This window comes from Protopterus annectens, chromosome 15.part0 (assembly GCF_019279795.1).
Source record: "Protopterus annectens isolate FY-2018-M chromosome 15.part0, PAN1.0, whole genome shotgun sequence".
Lineage (NCBI taxonomy): Eukaryota > Metazoa > Chordata > Ceratodontiformes > Protopteridae > Protopterus > Protopterus annectens.
The window spans coordinates 134,132,488-134,154,474 of NC_056749.1; the positions used below are offsets into that span (position 1 = coordinate 134,132,488).

The 21,987-nt window shown below is 39.3% G+C and overlaps 1 protein-coding gene across 1 annotated transcript in view; it reads left to right on the forward strand.

Annotated features, from left to right (window-relative positions):
- The first annotated feature begins 9,118 nt into the window (after positions 1–9,118).
- RADX (RPA1 related single stranded DNA binding protein, X-linked) overlaps positions 9,119–21,987 on the forward strand; it is an 804,920-nt gene continuing 792,051 nt past the window's right edge. The window contains exon 1 of the mRNA XM_044057246.1: positions 9,119–10,170. Within this exon, the coding sequence (XP_043913181.1) occupies positions 9,555–10,170 (616 nt within the window). The 5' untranslated portion in view covers positions 9,119–9,554. The remainder of the gene's footprint in view (positions 10,171–21,987) is intronic.

A 21,987-nucleotide genomic window follows, 5' to 3' on the forward strand; every position in this document is an offset into this window, starting at 1 on the left:
AAAAAGGTAGTCACTCTCTGTGTATCACCTTATGGTGTTAAACTGGGATGCAGATTAAGGGACAAATGGTCACAATCATATTTTTAATCTCTTTATTATGTGTATACAGCATGCTTTCTCACCCCTACATGCAAAAGACGGCCGCCTTCAGTGGTCCCTTCTGATATCCGACTTGCACAAAACTGAAACAAATAAATAGAACAGATTTGCTGCCAGACATACATAAACAGAATGCTTCTTTACCCCCCACAAAAGATAGACACCCGTATTTGCAATAGTTGTTTGATTGCAAGGAAAAAATAATAATTACTGTAATGTTTCTGACTTACTTTTATACAGCATTCTGCACCTCTGTGCCCACTTCTGAAGTTTGTGAGGAAGGATAAAGAAATAATGACTACACTGTCCCTACTCCAACACAAAACAGTGATGTCTAAGGTTTAGGAAGAAAGTTAAAGAAATAATGACATCATCCCCAGATCCCCACAGAAGCTACAACAACATTCTATGTACCCCTCTAAGCAGGACAGGTTTTAGACTTGATGTGGCTCAGGGCAAAGGAGTCACTTGCTCAGTTTATAGCCATTTCTCAAACAAAGGTGGGGGGCATACCTCTCAACCTCTTAGAGCAAAAAATGTGGATAAAACCTAAAATAATGGGGGAACAAAAGCCCCCAGATTGGGACAAATGTTATATATTGCCCTTATAAACTTAGAAATGTTCCTGAATAACAGAATTTGTGTTAGCAGCATACATTTTCTAAAGGATATGAAGTATGAAACTTGAGTGTGTGTCATTATTTAGTTACTTCAGTCATCAGCAATTTGCCAGAGAATCACATATTTTATGAGGAACAGACCAAATATATGAGGCTAAAATTTGGACATTCTGCAAAAAATCTAGACAGTTGAGAGGTATTGGGGGGGGGGGATAAAATGCACCACAGAATTTCCAGGCATTCAGAGTTTCTGAAAGGCTGATGGCCTCCGCACACCAAGGCTAACTAGATTTTGACACTGGCTTTGCAGTGGCTGCTACATGTGAATGGAGGGGCTAAACATTCTTGACGTCCTCAAGTACCTGTACACAGAATTTTTTGAGCAGCAAATGTTGAGTTTTAAAAGGAATATATGCATTAATAGCAAAAGAAATATCTATCAAGTGCAGTTTTACTGTTAACGAAGATTTGAAATGTTTGCAGCTTTGTGTACTTCTCTTGAGATACAACTCAGACAGGATTGGGATGATTAGATTAATTATTTGCTAATTGCACTTTATACCTACCAAGTTACTTGTAAAACCTAGCAAAAGAGTACTCTGGCAACAGATCTTAAATGCAGTGAGGACATTTAGGTGAAAATGTACACAGATTGGTAAAATGTAATTCAGAAATAGTTAAAAACTGAGAATTACTTGAATACCTTATATCACTCATTGAAAATTAAGTTCTTGATAAAGGCCTCAAGTCCTACCATCATTAAAAAAAAAAAAAATACCTGGTAGATCGCAACCTTTTAGAAGTATATCTGTAAAATTTTCACTGAGCAGGCTCCCTAAAAGATATAAGCAAACAAATGTATTTACGAACCTCTTTTCAGCAGCTTTTGAGAGACCTAAATTACTGACTCTGAAAAAATAGAATTGTTCTTTAAGTACAGTGGCTTTGCAAAGAACATTGATGTGTCTTTAGTGAAATGCAATCTAGCTAAAAAGCCAGACTACAAAAGATAGAGAGATGATTCTTTGTATGTTCAATTTGTTAGTGTATTGTATAGGTCTTAACTGCCCCTGAGTTTGTCTCTTTTCCTTATAAAGCAAGTGATTTTTTCTGGCAGAGATACTTAAATTTACTAAGTGGTACTAGTAATTTTAGTAATGCAAATTTAATTTGTAGTAATTATGTACTACTGCTTCTTAGAGACCCATGCTTTACATACTAGTTGTATCAGTCATCTTTTCATGTGCTTGTGAAGGGCTGTTTGTATTTCTTGTGTATTTCTGCTGCATACGTATGATAGGTTCATTGGATAATACTAGGCTGTTGATCTGGTGCACCATTTGTATCATGGCCATAAGAATGTTTTGTCATACTTAGTTTGTGAAAAACACTATCTTAAAATTTTTTGTTATGTAGTGTATTGCATTTTACTTCAGCCATCAGGGGGTTATTCTCCATTCAGCAAGTATCTGCTTCCTGTTGACATTTAGAATAAGCAGAATTACAGACTTAATGCCCAGTTTAATGACATATCTTCCTTAGAACTATGAATGGCAGTGTCTCAATGAAATGGCAGAACATACATAAGCAGCTTGACCTGTAGCAGAGTATTTCTCTCTGATTTTTTTTCTGTTAACTTTGCAAGCCTTTATGTGATTTATAAGCCGTGGTGGTACAGCGGTAGCGTTGTTGCCTCACAGCAAGAAATTCTCCTGTTCGATTCTCGGCTGGAGTGCCTTCTGTGTGGAGTCTGCATGTCCTCCCAGCGGTCGAGTGGCCTCCGAAAGACATGTGTGAATGGGCGTGCCTTCACTGAAGGTTGGGCATTAGGCTGGCAACTCGGCACCATAAAAATCGACTGCCAATCATTAGCAGACCGGAGTTCCGCTGTGGTGCCCCCTAACCGGGAAAAGCTGAAAAGGCAAACAATTTAACTTGCTATGCATTTTTATTTTCATTTTTAGAATGAACTTCCATTGGAGATGTAACCACTCCTGTAAACTCTCAGTGGCTGATACATTGCTGTACTGTTATTTACAACTGTTCTACCTCTTGTTGTGTTGATGTGCCTTTTGACCCTGGCTATGGCTGATAAAGGTCCCTGCACTAGTATAATTACCTGGTTAATTTAAACTTAAATAAAATGAATGTACATTAGGACAAGGCCTGCGTCAGTGGCATAGAGGGACAGAGCCCTTACTATGGCCCAGGTGACCCAATTTTCATTAGTTGCTTGGTTGTTTGATGGGTACAGCAGGGGTGGATGAGTGTACCCACCCTATGAAGGAGAAGTGGGTGGCAAGGTGCACATACATTATTTGTGTACTCTCTGAAGAGGGATGAAAAAGAGTTGTTATTCTGAGGGTGTTTTTTTGATATAACAAGCCACCATATATGGTGGTATGTCTTTTGAGCAAGTGGAATGGAGCTTACTCTTGCAAGGGAAGGACTTTTTGGGTCCTCAGAATGATGTATATATCCCAAACCCTCAGGGTGTGGGGTTAGGTTAAATAGTAAAAAGCTCTCACTAAAGGGATGCTAATGAGAGTAAAAACACCTGATGTCTGAATAGATGATGTCTCATTCAGATGGCTGTCACCCTATTAGATCTGAAGGACATGTGTTCATAAAATGCTAAGGAACAGACAGACCAAGTCCATTTGGGTGAGGCTTGATGATTAGTATGGGGTAGGAAAACATATAGAAAAAATATGTGTTAGGACAGTGTTTCCTTAGTTGCTATCATCTGATACTTAAGCACAAATCCTCAAACAACCTTTGCAGCCAGTACAGTAAGAAATTAACATTTATTGTGTATATATAATATATATTAGAGAATGGGTGACCTGTACATCTCAACTGTGTTGTTCATCTTCACTAATCCTTGAAGGTTCAAACCCTCGGAAGTGAATCCGCCATTATTTTCCAGCTTGCACTCTCCAACCTCTTGAGCCTCGCTCTACTCATAATGCTCCTCACAGGGGTTACCTCAGATCAAGTTTGCCAGATGGGAGAATATAGCCAAATTTTAAAATATCATACATATATACATATAGAGATATATACAAAGAAAGTGAGGCCATCTATGGATTCCTCATGAGAAACTGGTTAGAATTGGTGAGGCTGATTAAAAAAATTATGAATAGGGGATGGTGGGAGGGTATGTTAAGGATTGGTGAAGATGAAGAACACAGATGGAATGTTATGGTAAGACATAACTTCTTTATCTGATGTTGTTAACCTTCACCTAATCCTTGACGGTGGGACAGAATCCCGAGCAACTTATGTACCTTGGGAGGTCTCATGGAAGAATATTCCGAAACACCATAGACCCAAAGGATGCTTGACCACTCAAGATTTGATCTAGTTTGTAATGTGTAATGAAGGCATGGTGAGAGGACCAAGTAGCTGCTGCACAAATGTTGTCTAGAGAAGCTCTTGCACGAAAAACTGCTGATGTGGCAACAGCTCTCGTAGAATGTGCTTTAACTGTTTTCTGAAGTTGAAGACCTTGAAATTGATAAGTGAAAGAAATACAGTCTATCAACCATTTAGCCATGGAGGAGGAGTGTATGTAGGTGTTATGAAATGAGCTGTTTCAATGCTGGCTTGGCTCAGAACCAAAGTTAATCCTCTTGCCACTAGGAGCTGGTCTACTAACCTAATAATGTCCTGTTCAGATAAACTTTTAGTAAACCTCACCGATACCGTGGAAGAAGATCTGGACCATCTGACTTCCATGAATGGGGTGTACCTAAAAGGGTCCACAGAAGGAGAATACAACATCCTTGGTGCAATAGTTAATTCTGAAGTCCTAGATACCGACGGCTCAGTCTGATCTGAGGTTGAGGCATCAGTGTGTTCCAAAGGTGTCTTGCTAGGCACCGACAATTCTCCCTGTGCCGAAGACCTTTTTGGAGCCGGGAAAGTTTTAGAAATTTTTCTCATCGGTTCTGAAGAGCTCGGAACTGAAGAAGGCCTCTTTTTTGAACTGCAGGAAGAAGTTCCCGCTTTCACAGTTTTCTCTTTTGATCCAGAAATGGCCTCATCAAAAGGAGAATTTAACAGGCCTTTCAACAAAAGCTTATTTTTCCTTTCCAATAAGGTACAAGAGAAAAATCTGTGACAAAATAGCACAATTGTCCTGCAAATGAATTTCGCCTAAACAATAAACACATAGGGTATGCCCATATGAGTTGGGCATTTTTCCCTCACACTTGGTACATATCTTGAGACCTAAAGAGCCCTTAGGTTTCATTGGAGATTGTTAACTACTAGAGTTTTTTTAAGGTAAAGGATATATAAAATAAGTTTTATAACTCACAAACATTCGCCAAGGCTCGAGAGATAATGAAGGCACATTTGGTCTGCGATGCGACAAACGAGATCTGAGGTAATCTCTGTGAGAAGCATTATGGGTAGAGCAGGGCTCGACAGTTTGGAGAACGCGAGCCGGAAAATAATGGCCGAGTCGGTCCAAGGTTGCGGAACCGAACCCATCGCCAAGGACTAGGCGAAGATTAATAACATCAGATCAAATGTTTTCTTGCAAGGTGTTAATGTACAGGTAATACCCACTGAAAAACAAGTATACCACTTATTGGCAGCATATTAAGCTGCATTGAACCTCAGACAGTAAATAAACAAACAGCCACCAGTTTGTAAGGTCACTAAAGAGTGTCTTGCTATTTAATGATCATAAAATTAAAACAGGGGAAAAAAAAAAAAAAAATATATATATATATATATATATATATATATATATAATATAGATATATGTAAAGGATAAAATGTGCATGCTTGTATGTGTTTGTGTTTCTGTTGGTGTATACATGTGAATGTGCATTTGTGTGTTTGAAAGAAACTGAAATACAGTTATTTACTTTACTTCTGTGGCTCAAAGGACTAAGGCAGGTGCAATGTGTGATGGTGTTCATGGTTCTAATCCCAAAATATCCAGATATTTTAGGGGAGCTAGGCATAATGGTTTAGATATCTGCCTTACAGACACAAGGTGCAGGGTCTGATTCTTACATGAGTTAATTGGCTAGGCTTTCAATGGCCACAAGGTCAGTTAGCCTAGTACTAATCTATGAACCTACTGCAATAGGCAATCCATTATCAGGGAGCAGTTAAAATGAAATTATGACACTCAATCATTAAGCAGCAAATTTGAAGCAAACTCAGACAGTTAAGAAGAAAAATGTCACCATTTTTTTCATTTGCTAAACAATACTTTGCTATTTAGCGATAGCAACATTAAAATGGTAAAATAAAGTATACAGAATAAAATGTAAGTGTGTGGTGTGTGTCTGTTCTGTGTGCTTGGGTATGTGTAAGAGAGAGAGAGAGAGAGAGAGCAAGAGAGAGAGAGAGAGAGAGTGTTGACTGCAACAGGCATTCTGTTAGTAGGGAGCTTCTCAAAATTAATTTTTATGAGACCCATCAAAGTGCATGTTGTGCGTATATTTCTATCTTTATATGTGTAACTGCCTGTCTCTCTGCCTGTCTATACTTCTGAAATTGTGTGAGTTGCTATGGATTTGTCTGAGGGTCCATCTGTATACAATTCTGAAAGTGTATGAGTGTGTGTGTGTGTGTGTGTGTGTGTGTGTGTGTGTGTGTCTAGATATTAAATACTTCTTTCGGCTGCTCCCGTTAAGGGTCGCCACAGCAGATCAGCTGTTTCCATTTCTTCCTGTCCTCTGCATCTTGCTCTGTCACACCAACCACCTGTATGTCCTCTCTCACCACATCCATAAACCTTATCGTAGGCCTTCCTCTTTTCCTGTTACCTGGTAGCTTCATCCTTAGCATCTTTTTCCCAATGTACTCTGCATCCCTCCTCAGCACATGTCCAAACCAACATAATCTTGCCTCTCCGGCTTTGTCTCCAAACCTTCCAACCTGGACTGACCCTCTAATATACTTATTCCTAAACCTGTCCATCCTTGTCACACCCAGTGCAAATCTTAACATCTTCAACTCTGCCACATCAAGCTCGGACTCCTGCCTTTTTGTCATTGCCACTGTCTCCAACCCATATAACATAGCTGGTCTCACTACTCTCTTGTAGACCTTTCCTTTCACTCTTACTGGTACTTGTCTGTCACAAATCACTCCTGACACTCTTCTCCACCCACTCCATCCTGCCTGTACTCTCTTCTTCACCTCTTTTCCACACTCACCATAAATCTGAACTGTTGATCCCAAGTTTATTGATTTGCCTGTTGATTTAAACTCATTCACCTTCACCACCTCTATTCCCTGCATCTTCACCATTCCTCTATCCTTCCTCTCATTCACACACATATATTCTGTCTTAGTCCTGCTGACCTTCATTCCTCTTCTCTCTAGAGCATATCTCCACCTCTCCAGGGTCTCCTCCACCTGTTCCCTACTCTCATTACAGATCACAATGTCATCTGCAAACATCATAGTCCATGGGGACTCCTGTCTGATCTCGTCTGTCAACCTGTCCATCACCATTGCAAATAAGAAAGGGCTCAGAGCTGATCCTTGATGTAATCCCACCTCCACCTTAAACGCATCCGTCACTCCCACCGCAGACCACACCGCTGTCACACTACCCTCGTACATATCCTGTACCACTCTTACATACTTCTCTGACACTCCCGACTTCCTCATACAATACCACAACTCCTCTCTAGGCACTCTGTCATATGCCTTCTCTAAATCCACAAAGACACAATGCAACTCCTTCTGACCTCTGTACTTCTCCATCAACACTCAGAGCAAACATCACATCTTTAGTGCTCTTTCCTGGCATGAAAACATACTGCTGATCACTAATCATCACCTCCCTTCTTAACCTAGCTTCCACTACTCTTTCCCATAACTTCATGCTGTGACTGATCAATTTAATCCCTCTGTAGTTACTACAGCTCTGCACATCACCCTTCTTAAAAATCGGTACAAAAACACTTTTTCTCCATTCCTCAGGCATCCTCTCACTTTCCAAGATTTCATTAAACAATCTAGTTAAAAACTCCACTGCCATTTCACCTAAACACCTCCATACTTCCACAGGTATGTCATCTGGACCAACAGCCTTTCCGTTCTTCATCCTCTTCATAGCTATCCTTATCGCACTTAGAGAATGGGATATCTATTAAATTGTTTTGTATTTAATACTTCCTTAAATTATATTTTGGATGCAAAATACTTTCCCCAAGGATAATTACATCCAATTCAAAAAGTTTGACACATTAGGCAGAACTATTTTACATAAAAATAATAAAAAAGAAAATATAGTAATAAGAAAAAATAAATAAATACAAAACAATTTAACAGATATCCCATTCTCTAAGTGCGATAATTCCCACCAGTATGTGTGTTATTTGTGGCTTCGGGCCTCAGAATACCCGTGGGTATGCATTATTTCCAAAATAACACAAACCCTGTCGGGCATTACTGCTTGCTTATTTCAGTCGGCTCCATATCTATCATTCATATTGCATGCTGTTTCATAATGTCTCAAAAGATGTTTTTGATGTTTATTGACTTTTTGCTTTGTAATGTTTGTGGAGCTTTTCTACCCAGGAGGACTACACTGAAAATTGAGACTTTGGAGATGGACAGTTGTTGTTGTCTTTCAGCTTTTCCTGGTTAGGGGTCGCCACAGAGGAACTCAGGTCCGCTAATGACTGGCAGTAGATTTTCACGAACGCCGAGGTGCTAGCTCGACGTCCAACATTCAACTAAGGCACGCCCATTTACGCATATCTTTCGAACACCCACCCAATCGCGGGGAGGACATGCAGACTCCACACAGAAGGCACTCCCCGCACTCTAGCCGAGAATTGAACCTCTTGCTGTGAGGCAACAACGCTACCGAATTGGACAGTCATACCTCTCAATTGTCCCCAATTTTGACTCGAACTTTAGCTCCCTGCTTCCTAAAACTTTGGTAAATTACAACTAATAAGAAATGACCAAAAGTAGTTATAGACTTCTTTTACTTCAGAAAAATGTACATGAATTCACATTATTTTATTATGTCAGTCTAAAATTAGGAACACTACCACTCAAAATATGGAATTCAGTATTATTTATCAAGGATATCAATAAAAAAAATCATAACACTAAAGGTGTAACAGACCCTTTCAATGTGGAACTGGGAGGAGCAAAGATAAGGAACATTCTTTGCAGTGAGGTACACTTGAGAGGTATGGTAAAATTTGTGCCTGAGAAAAAAAGAGAAATGAGTGTGCCGGGAAGCTAAGCTAGGTTGCCCACTGCGCGTGCGTTTTACAGTGAGTAACTTTCCAGTCTCCGAAATGTCGATTTCAAATGGTGCGGTCTTATTACGCGATCTTCCGGTCTGTGGCACATCTACACTTCCTCATTGGGTGCCCAGACAGTGGGTGGAAACTTCAAGAAGAATTATGGGAAGTTGGGTTTTGTAATCGTAAAATGAGAAAAAAAGATGCTCTTGTAAACAAAACTTTAACAGGATACTTCATGGACAGTAAATACGTATGTCCTATTATTTATTTCTTTGTTCATTGTTTTATTTTTAACGCATTAAATAGCTGTTTCCTTTGTCTTCCGAAGATACCGGTTTCTAAGTCCCTGCATTTTCTTTTTTATTACTATTTGTCTTTGACAGCACTATAAGCAGTGGAATACGAAACATAAACCAACACTCCTGCAAAATTTTTTTTTCAGTTTTTTTATGTGATGGCGGCGGACTTTATGTCACCTGAATGAAATTTGGCACTTTGAAGCTGGAGTCGTGACATTAGTTAAGGAGATGCGACTTAAAAATCTTTCTGTGGTTAAGTTTTGACGTTTTAACATATTGTTACAGTGATGCTAGGAGCAGAGCTCTGCTGTAGTAGAGCTGTTGCAACTCTGGAAGGAAACTCTACCCTAGTGAAGATCTTGAAGAAAGTGGTGCATTCCACCAGCCTTCGCATTAATGTGCAGGACTGTGAACCCCTGGCTGTTGTGGCTGTGCAGAGGTACCTGTCTGATACCTGCCTTCCATCCCAGCCTGGACCATCTCAAGTGTCTGCTTCTTACTTGTATGATGTTACCCTCACTGACGGGGAACTTCAGACAAAGTGTTTCCTTGCTCCTGACTTGAACGCTGTGGTGCATACAAATTCCCTCAGGTGTGGGATTGAGATCAAGATTAAACAATGTTGCTACGTGTATGATGAGAAAAGAATAAACAACGGATTTCTGTCCATTGAAAAAGTTGAATTGGGAAGTAATATCTCTCCAATATTGTGTAGTATTTCTGATTTAAGTGCATTGCCTAACGTTTTTAGCCTTCAGGGAAACCTATTTTATGCAAACTCTGTATCTCAGACTCCACTGGTAGGTGGAAGAAAATATTATCTCTCGCTTTGGAATAATGAAGATCCATATGGAGAAATGCGGAATGTGTTTAAACAACTAGAGCTCCACATCACTGTAGACGGTAAGTGCAATAAACATAGTTCTGATAGCTTATAAAACATGCAAGTGACAAATGGCATACCTCTTGTAAGAATATAATTTTGGTCAGAGAATATTTCCTATCTGGTGGCTTCCATGATTTATAAAATGTGCAGTTTGATGGCTTTTCTTCTTTTCTAGACAGCTTTTTTTTTTTTTTTTACAGGTTGTTTGAATGGTAATGTATCTTTGATAGTGAGACCATAGAGAGCACATTAGAAATGTAGGTTAAGTGGCTGCTAAGTATGATTTGAAATGTGGCTGTGGAACACAGCTTTCTAGAAAATGTGTTTGAGTTGAAGTCGTGCACTGAAATTGGGCAGTGATTGAGATGCAATGGTTTACACATAAAGGTGTCTAGAATGTTTTGCTTTTAAAGGTCAATGGGCAGCATGCTGACTTGGAGAGAGAGATGTGCTGGTGTTTCATTTTAGGAGATAAGCACATGAATACACAGACACCGTTAAGTCCAGCTTACAATTTGAGTGTATTTCTGAGTCAGTTATTATATGCAGAATGTAGTATAAAGTTTATGGCAGTGTTATGTAGAGCATGCAGGTAAAGCTGATTGAAGATTTAAATTTGAATCCAGAGATCTTTTCTGTGGGAATGCCTATTGGAGGGGATTTGCGGTATTGTGGTTTGCTTTGCAAATTTTGTTTGTATGGTCAGCAGCGTCATTTTTGACTTGGAGTATTTGTACATCTCGCCATATATTGCCTATGCACACCTTAACCCTATTATTTGTTTTTCTTGTTGTATTTTGATTGTAGTAAAAATTCACTTTTTTCCTTAAGTTTTATTCTTGTTGTTGCTGTTTGGCCCAGGTTATGGTTCAAAGGGACCCCTGGATTAATCCAGCTACATATTTAGCAAATAAATATAGCCCCCATAAGTAAATAAGTTAGTCATTGTTGAAAGTGGTCCATGTTTTAATATAAGGTCTTTGTAGATTATTTAATAATGGTGTAAGTTAAAGCAGATGATTAAGCCAGTGATCTGTTATCAAGCTGCTTCCAGTAGTCCAGGGTTGCATTCTGTCAGAATCCCTTTGCCTACTATGCAAAGCTAAGCAAGTCACGTAACCAGGAAGTGCTCTGGGGCATTTGTGAAATTGAGCTATGCTCCTCATTGGTCTTCTGTGCCACATGCTTCATATTTATTTGTGAACTACGTTATTAGTGCAGAGGGGAAAGTGGTTTGTTAACAGAATTCAGAGATGCTTTTGGAGAAGAGAGTAAAGCTCCAAGTACCAAGCCTTGCAGGACTCCTGTCAGTAGTGGTAGAGAGATGACTAGAGGATTTAGATTGCAATATAAATTATGGATTTCATTTTTGAGATGTTGCTGGAACTATAGTAGAGTAGCATTATTTGGATGAAACGATTCTTTGGAATAATTTTTCATGGGACCTTGTATCAAATGCATTGACTGGATTTGCATTTGTTACTGTTGTAACTTGCTGGATGGGTTTCTTGTCCAAGACTGTTTTTTTTTTTTTTACTTTACACCCTTTGCTTGGTGAGAGAGGATCTGCCTCTCCCATGACCCTGAATAAGATAAAACAGGAATTAGAAAACAAATTTATGAATGAATCAGTGAGGTAGTTTGCCTCCATTTTTTTTAAATATATGGTAGATTTGTGGTCCTTCCTGAATCCATGTTGCTTGGGACAACAGGGTTTATTTTGTTCCAGTTTATGTGCTGCTTGAGTAGTCCTAGCTTTTTGTAGTAATTTAGAGAGAGCTGACAGTGTCACTATCTACCTGTAGTGTTCTGATGAACATGAACTTGGAGTTTTAGGAAGGACATGCTGGCAGAACTTTTCCATAATTCGGGGAAGGTACTTGAGATTAAAGATTTTAATACCTTTTGGAGTGGTAAGATGGTTAGAGGAAAAGTGTTGAATGGATATGTGAGAAAACTGTATGATATGTGGTAGTAAGTGCTGAAAGTAAGTAAGAAAGGATAAGAAGTGGTGCAGGTGACAAAGTCAAGATCAGCAAGGAGATAGAGAAAGGAAAACATTTTAGTTAATGAAGTGTACTGTCTGTCCATACACAAATGAAGTGATTATGTATATCATCTGTACTTATCACAAGCAATATATATTGTACCACTCATGCATGAGCTCGCTTTAAGTACATATATTTGAGAAAATTACTATGTCTGCTTTAGAAGGGTTTAGCACCCACCTTCACTGCATTGACTTTAATCATCCACCATTCTCTCTCTAAACATTAAAGTGGCACAATTCATCCTTTGCAAGCATTATTACTGAAACATTTTAGAATAAATTTATATGAGATTTGTTAAATAATGCATGTGTAATGTATATTAAAATCTGTTAATGTATGCAGTGAGCAAACTATAGTAAGACTTTTGGGTGTTGTGTTTCAGAACAGCAGTATTTCTGTGAGAGACATTTTGAGAATCATTACTGGCAACCAAGTTTAAAAGTGCTATCTTTCAAAGGTTCATGTAGTGTTTCACTGCCAATGCAGTTTTTTTCTGAACTCTAACAAATGTTGCCATTTAGTAGTGTGGCTTATAGAAAAAGGTAAATGCCCGCTTTTTCATCTAACTAGCTTTGAACGAGAGAGCTAGCTTAAGTATTAAACTGTAATATGAGGCATCTGTTCTCTAAACAATATAGGAAGATTCCTCAGGATTGGAGACATGCACTTCTTAAACCTGTGTTTAAGGGAAAGGAGAGTAGGACAAACCCAGAGTCATACAGACCCATAAGTTTATTTTCATGTTGTGGAAAAATAATGGATATGGTTATATTAGATAAATTGTCAGAACTGGTAATTCTAGGACTTGAAATCAATCAACCAGCATACATATGTTGAAAACAGATCTATTACCACCTGTAACATAATGTTCTATGCAATATAATAACAGCTCTCTCTCTTTCGGCTTTTCCCAGTTAGGAGTCACCACAGCAGATCATCTTGTTCGCTCATGATTGGCAGTGGAGTTTTTACGGTGTCGAGTTGCCAGCCCGGCACCCAACCTTCCACAGAAGGCACACACACACACGCACTCACGCCTAGTGTCAATTTTAGCATGTCCAATCCATAACAGCTATGAATGAAAAATTATACTGTGATGTAATTTATGTAGATTTAACTTCAGCATTTGACAGGGTAATATACAAAACGCTGATCAATAAATTAGCACAATTGGGTATTGATGTACTCTTGATACGATGGATAGCTGCATGTCTTACAAATAGGAAATGGCATGTTTCATATAGTAATTGGACAGGTAAAATTTGTGGCTGCAGTAGGGTGCCCCACAGTGCTTTATCCTAGGCCCATATTTGTTTAGATTGGATCTTTCTTTATCTGATGTGTTCTACTATCTGTATGCAGATGATGATTTGAAAATGGGTAAAGTGATTACATGTGTTACAGATATGGCATGTCTGCAAAATGACTTGACTAAATTGACCATTTGGGCACAGGAGAATAATATGCTGATAAATACATCAAAAACCAAGCATACAAGATTTGAGAGACCTTAATTGAAAGGTGGATATTTAAAACAAAACTCAGTGGTTGAAACTGTAGATTCATTTAAGGACCTGGGTATAGAGGTAGTTCCAGCTTTGAGTTTTTCTAATCATATCAACCAGTTGGTTAATGATAATTATAGAACTATAGGTTGTATAAAAAGATTTATAAGGTCTAAGAAATCAGAAATGATAAAGTCATTGTTTTGTAGTTACATTAGACTCAAACCTGAGTATGGAATAACAATGTGGAAAACTTTTATATGGAAACAAGCATAAGTAAACTGAAAGGAGTACAGTGCAGTGCAAAAGACATCCATGGATAGGAAAGTTATTATGAAAGACTAAAATATCTGAACTTGTAGAGTGTCTCATATACATATTTAAAAGGAGACCTTGTTCAGGTAGTTAGGGCATTTAGAGACAACAACCTGTGGGAATGTTTTAGGTTATTAGGAAGTAGTAGAGAACCATCAGACAACCTATGTAGAAGATTCTGTAGAAATGAGAAGTGTACTATTTGGTTTTCTGTATAAGCTGCGGTGGTGCAGCGGTAGCGTTGTTGCCTCACAGCAAGAGGTTCTCCCCTTCGATTCTCGTCGGGAGTGCCTACTGTGTGGAGTGTGCATGTCCTTCCCGCAGTCGGCGTTCAAAAGACATGCGTAGAATGGGCGTGCCTTCGTTGAAGGTTGGGCGTCAAGCTGGCACCTTGTCACCTGTAAAAAAATCTACTGCCAATCATTAGCAGACCAGAGTTCCGCTGTGGCGGCCCCTAACCGGGAAAAGCCGAAAGAAGAACTAATTGGTTTTCTGAGATGCATTGAATAGACTACTACTTTACATTAAAGCAAGTACTAGTTTAGGTATTTTTAAGAGCAGCCTGGATGCTTATTGTGGGAAATTATGTGTTGGTATGTTGGCAGGCTAGAAGGGCATTATTGCCTGTGAGAAAAATATTTTTATGTATGTCTAATTAGTGAATTGTCATGATTATCATGAAAAAGTGAGTGTATGCATGAAAGTATTCTGGTGTATATGCTCGTCATCTCAGTTTTTATAGTAAAGTTCAGTATGTTCTTTTTGATTTTCCAGTTTAGAAGTTGCCGATTATTTTTTCATTAGTTTACTATATTGTGTTAGTTATCATTAAATGCAATAGTTTTTTTTATTCATCACTAGTACCCTCCCAAGCCTCCTCCTTCTATTCACCTTCATCAGCACCCCCCCCCCCTTTCCCACAACTGATATACATTTCTTCATCTCACGCTGGCCATCCACTTTATCCTTTATTACTTCAGGTCTCTGCTTGCAGGACCACCTTTTTAACTCCCCAGGCAATATTTTAATTGTGGTTTGCTTTTCATTGCCATGTGCCAGCAGCATGGTTGAGAACGTTATGTTTACACATACTTTTTTTTACAAGTGACTGTCGTTTACTTTGCTCTTTTTGTTACTTCTCCTTAAAGCGATGCTCTAGACTTGTGTAAAGCTTTTCACATTGTAGCCTTTTCTGTCCCTTTAACCCAGGCCCACAATGGTACAAATAAAATGGCATGATTTATAATAAATATTCCTATGTTCCAATCAGTATTTGATGTTATGGTCTGATTACATATCATTTTATATAAAAAAAAACTTGTTTTGTTTTGGAATTTGCTGCAACATTTTGATAGGGCTTTTGGTCCATTGCATTAAGCTGTGTTACTATATTTTGAAATGAGTGTTAGATGTGAATGACAGGAACTTATACATCTGTAGCTGATGGGTAATGGGGAAGAACACTTGCAAATGAGAATTATAGAGCCCTTTGACAAGTCTTTTGTCATTCATTCATGTATTTATTTATTTATTTGTTTATTTCTGTATCAGCAAAATAACAATAACAATTGACTTAGAGTTTATAGGTTGCAGTCATTCAAAGGGAATAATTGTAATAAACAATTTCTGGACACTATGATTAAATATACTATAAGGAAAATATTAATTTGATGTATTACTTTTCCAAATTATGGAGAAAAGAGATTGGAAAAGTTAGGAAAATTTTATGTTGTAGTGTGGCAACATGGTACATTGTGGAAAGAAGCCTTGGCTGAAAAATAAAATCATATTGGTATGGCTTCCTCCTCAATGTCATATTGTCGTAAAATAAATCATAAAGTATTACTTATCTCTTAGCTTGATGTAGGGATATCAGTACTACATAGAACATGAAAGTACAGTCAGCAGAATATATCTTTTTTTTCTGTAGCTCACAGTTTTCTTTTAGTTACTTAATGGTGGTACACCATAGTTGCCTTTCTTGCATGGGATCCACAAAATTTGTCACCTTCTGGCTGGGGCACAAGTTGAAAAATGGAAGGCCATACATTTAATTGAACAGGTTTGCAGATATTTATTTTGATAACATTGCATTGTATTCTTTCGGTACTTGCGTATTATCACAACCACGCTTTTGTGAAAGTCGCAAGTAGTACACTTTCTCTTCAGCTTCTTCCCTGCTCTGCTATGTTCACAGTTTAACCATGCAATAATTATGTAAAGAAAATCCTTGTTAGCATAATAAAAATCAGTTTAGTGTTGAACTGATTTTCCAAATGACGTATAGTCGCAACCACGCACATTACAATATTGAATCTTTCTTTTTTTCCCCACACTGAATGATCCCTTATCAAATTTAAATTCCACACAGCATATACTGGTTTTGTCTTTACTTAATCAGATCAGTGAATTAATTAAAAACCCTACTAGTATAATATATATGAAAAGATTTAATCCATAGTCTGACTTTCACATTTTGGCTCTGAGCTGCTTTCTTGTCCTCCTTTCTAAGACTGTACATGTAACAGTTAAAGAAGTTTTTAAAATGCTTCATGAAGTTGTATAGAAACACTGGAAACTACATTTTATTTTGAGAAATGGTTTGAATTTTAGGTGTTACAGTGCAGTGCATTAGTAGTAAAGTTGAATTACGTTCTTAAATTTAAATCAATTTTAAAGCGTAGTATAGATATCCGAATCCGATCCAAGTCAAAATAACTTACAAGGATGAAATCCTAATGCAAAAGTACAGCCATGATTGGTCTAATGAGGGAAGAGTAGAGGGAGACAATGACCTCTTTCTTCGTGGATGCAAAACCCTTAGTAATGAGATGTGCCACATAGGACTTTCTGACCACAGTGGCAATGTGGTGATCAAAAGAGAGATTGTTGTCAACCTGTGTTCCCAGATCTCTTATAATACCTTCTGTGTTCAGTGGACTACCATCGATGTGGTAATTCATGGGAGCTGGGTTTTTCCCAAAGGGGTTGACGATACATTTTTTGGCATTGAGCTTAAGGCCGTGGTTCTGACACCAGTCATTGGTCTCAGTAAGGCCATTCTGTGGGATGTCAGCATCACTTGGGGAGTTAATAATAGCTCCCAACTTGCAATCATGTGTGAACTTTGTCAGCCAGAGTTCCTTCGTGTTGGCCTGGACTTCAGAGAAGTAAATACTCAAATCCTGGACCATCCCATCAAACCAACCAAACCCCATCTAACCCATCATCTCCCACCATTACTAACATACAACCCACAACGCACAGTCTCTACCCATTAGGAACCATTCCTGAGTGGGGAATGGTCTCAAAGACCTTGGCCAGATCAAGGTAGGCTGTATGAACAACGTTAACTTCATCCACAGCTGTGGTGACTGACTCAAAGAAGTCGACCAACTTGAGCAGGTATGATCTACTCTTCACAAAACCAAACTGTGTGGGATCCAGAGTTTGGAGATTCCCTATATCCATGTTTATTGAGTCCATGAACAAGTGTTCCATAGCTTTGTATATCAGACTCGTCAGGCTAATGGGGCGATAGTTCCCAGGGTCTGTAGTCACTCCTCCGTTGTGGAGGGGGATGACTGCAGCAGTGCTCCATTCAGTAGGGACAAAGCCTGAGGTGAGGCTGTGATTGAACAGGGCACACAGGTGAGATGCCAATTCATGCTGTAGTTCATGTAAGACACAGCCAGGGATATTGTCATGTCCCATAGAAGATGCATTCTTGGCCTTGGACAGTGCTGTTTTAACCTGTGCAGCAGTAATACTGGGTGCCTGGCAATCTACTGGTATTGTGATTGGTCCTTTGGGGTGGGGGGGTGGGGGGTAAAGTTGGCACTGAATCTGTTGGCCAGTATATTGGCAATATCTGATGGCTTGGTATAGGAGGTACCATTGTGCAGTAGCTGAGAGAAAATCTGAGTATTGCCGTGGAGATTCTTTACATTACTATAGAAGGCCTTGTGGTTGTCTTTACTATCTGCTGCAATTCTGTTTTCATATGTATATATATATATATATATATATATATATCTGATGCTGGGGTTTTGCTTTTTTTTCCCATTTTTCCCTTGCCCAGTAATTGCAAGGGATGAAGCGTATTGGTATTTATTTCTCTACAAAATTCTAAAAGGAAAATTCCAAGAATTTTTTCCATACCTTGATAACGTGCACTATACTAATCAAGCAAAACCAACAAATGTTTATTCAGCTAAACTAACTCTGCAGCTCTCCCTTTATCTTGTTTGGAGAGTTAGCCCCCAACTATTCACCCTCAGCCACCTGCACTAGCCAGATAGTCGTGGACTGCATCCTACCCCGAAGACTACAACAGAATAAATACAGCCTCCATCCCTACAAACGCGTATAGACATGTCTGTTCATTGTAAGTGAAATCTACTTGTTCATTCTGTTATCCTAGTCATGCTTTGTTGAAAATGGTACCTAGTTTAATGTCTCTTCTCTACGTGGCAAGTACTTAGTCAACTGCTTTCTTTCCCCTCCTCTGCCCTCTCTAATTAATAAGCAACACCCTCCTCTTGCTGGCAGCCTGCACTTTCCAGCTACTGGTTTTGTGACTCTCCCCCTTTGCCTGTAAAGGCAGTTCTATGTTGGTTTGCTTCTTCCCTTTACCATGCCCTGAAGTTTTCACTAACTAATGAACAAACAATTTCTACTTCAGGCTTCAAATGTGGTTAGCTTTAAAAGTAGTTAAGAAAAGGTTCTTTTCTCAATTTCGTGAACTTTGTTTTCCCTAACTTCTTTGGTCTAGTACCTGTCTCACACCTTAATAGTCCGTGTACTCATAACACAATTAAATTTATTCTTTCATGTCAATACTTCAGTGCAATTGTATTGCCCGTTCCTGCATAACTTTCTGGCTTACAGATACTGTTTTTTTTTTTTACCCATGACAGCTGTACCATTTTCTCAGGTTGCTCCATTCATCCTTGCTATGCTTGGGTCACTCTGTTCCCCGACCCTCTATTCCTATCCACCCCACACTTCATCTAAACTTATACTGTTCTATCCTCCACTCCCTACAACAAAACAACCAACCAAATTCACTGAGACGTCCAACTGGCCTATGTCCTCAGCTTGCAAACTCATATCACAGGCTTACCTAACTCACTTCTCCCAGCCTGCTCCAAGAAACTCCAACAAAAGTAGCATATAACTTTCAACCAAATAACTGTCTTCCCCTTAACTTATGTATAATATGCTGCTCATGCAGTCTGCTCTCACAGTTATACTAAACGTACTCACCATTGCCGTATCCTACAACATTTCTCCTCCCCCCACTACTCTGTTTTTCCTAACTCTAGACTCCTAGTCAGCACCCACCCAGCAACTAAAAAATTGCGCACAGTCTCTACCCATTAGGAACACAGGCCCTCTTGGCTTACAGCTACATTAAAACAACCAAACCCATATATCCGTATCAGATCTGAGAGATAAATATAAAACGCTGTAGAGCTTCTCTCACAACACTTCCACCCTCCCACTCTGTGGAGACATCCGCTCAAATCCTGGACCATCCCATCAAACCAACCAAACCCCATCTAACCCATCATCTCCCACCATTACTAACATACAACCCACTAATCCTAATCGCAACCTACTATGAATGTACATAAACCTCAGAAGCATCTCCTCAAGATCTCCATGCAGGCATTGCTGCACCCAACCAAGACATTCTAATCATCACTGAAACTTGGCTAAAACCAAACACTAAAGATGAAGAAAACCTTCACACAGAATACAATATAACAACAAAAAATGACAGAGTGCACAAAAAAGCTGGAGGGGTTCCTGTACTTTTTAAAAACACACTAAACATCACCAGATCGCCACTGAGTCACTCCAACTATCTCAGCACAGAAATATCTATTACTTTCCTACATCTGAACAAGCACAAAACTATTTGCATTGCTGCCATATATATCCCCCTGGCAACAACACTTCCATTCTCGAAGAAATCCTTCAGTGGTTTTCTACTAATGTAAATAAAGAAATGATTGTACTTATGGATGGGAATATAAACTTCTTCATTTTCTTTCGGCTGTTCCTGTTAGGGGTCGCCACAGCGGATCATCTGTTTCCATTTCTTCCTGTCCTCTGCATCTTTCTCTGTCACACCAACCACATGCATGTCTTCTCTCACCACATCCATAAACCTTAACTTAGGCCTTCCTCTTTTCCTCTTACCTGGCAGCTTCATCCTTAGCGTCCTTTTCCCAATATACTGAGCATCCCTCCTCACCACATGTCCAAACCAACGTAATCTCGCCTCTCCTTTGTCTCCCAACCGTCCAACCTGGGCTGACCCCCTAATATATTTATTCCTAATCCTGTCTACCCTCATCACACCCAGTGCAAATCTTAATGTCTTTAACTTTGCCACATCCAGGTCTGACGCCTGCCTTTTTGTCAGTGCCACTGTCTCCAACCCATATAACATAGCTCGTCTCACTACCCTCTTGTAGACCTTCCCTTTCACTCTTACTGGTACTTGTCTGTCACAAATCACTCCTGACACTCTTCCCACCCACTCCATCCTGCTTGTACTCTCTTCTTCACCTCTCTTCCACACTCGCCGTTACTCTAAACTGTTGATCCCAAGTATTTAAACTCGTCCACCTTCGCCAACTCCACTCCCTGCATCCTCACCATTCCTCTGTCCTCCCTCTCATTCACACACATATATTCTGTCTTAGTCCTGCTGACCTTCATTCCTCTACTCTCTAAAGCATTTCTCCACCTCTCCAGGGTTTCCACAACCTTCTCATTACTCTCACTACAGATCACAATGTCATCTGCAAACATCATAGTCCAAGGGGACTCCTGTCTTATCTCGTCTGTCAACCTGGCCATCACCACTGCAAATAAAGGGCTCAGAGCTGATCCTTGATGTAATCCCACCTCCACCTTAAACGCATCTGTTACTCCCACTGCAGACCTCCTCGCTGTCACACTACCCTCGTACATATCCTGTACTACTCTTACATACTTCTCTGCCACTCCTGACTTCCTCATACAATACCACAACTCCTCTCTGGGCACCCTGTCATATGCTTTCTCTATGTCCACAAAGACACAATGCAACTCCTTCTCCATCAACACTCTCAGAGCAAACATCACATCTGTAGTGCTCTTTTCTGGCATGAAACCATACTGCTGATCACTAATCATCACCTCCCTTCTTAACCTAGCTTCCACTACTCTTTCCCATAACTTCATGATGTGACTGATCAGTTTTATCCCTCTGTAGTTACTACAGCTCTGAACATCACCTTTATTCTTAAAAATTGGTACCAAAACACTATTTGCTTAAAAACACAGACTTTCCTACCCTCTATATTAATCTACTCTGTTTCACTCAAGTAATCACCTCACCCACTAGAATTGACAAACACAGTAGCAGGCACTCACCACTAGACTGGATCCTTACCACTTCAATGTTAAACATAAACGCCTTTAGCTGTCTTACAGACAGCATAAGTGAAACTCCCCCTACATTTATTACAAGGCAAACTAATCACACCTTCAAACATACAGTATTAAAACAAGTACATAGACTCTCCTCTTAACAAAAATACTGTTTATCATCACCAACAATGCTCCCAATACCCCTCTCTTTTCTTTCAAATACCTACTTCATCTATCAAAAATTAGCTTCAGAAACTGACCACCACTGTAGTAGCTTCTGACATACTCCCGCACGAATACCTTAAATTAGTTGCCGAAGTCCTGCATAGTGCATGTCAATATTCATAAATAGATGTATCTCAGAAAATTGTGTACCCTTTGTCTTGAAAAAAATCATATATGCTACTCTACAAAGGTGGATTAGCCACAGACCTCTCCAGCTACTGCTCTATTGCAATGTTTTCCCCTCTGTCCAAAATTTTAAAAAGATGCATACACTCCCAACTCTTAACCCATCTCATAAATAACAAAC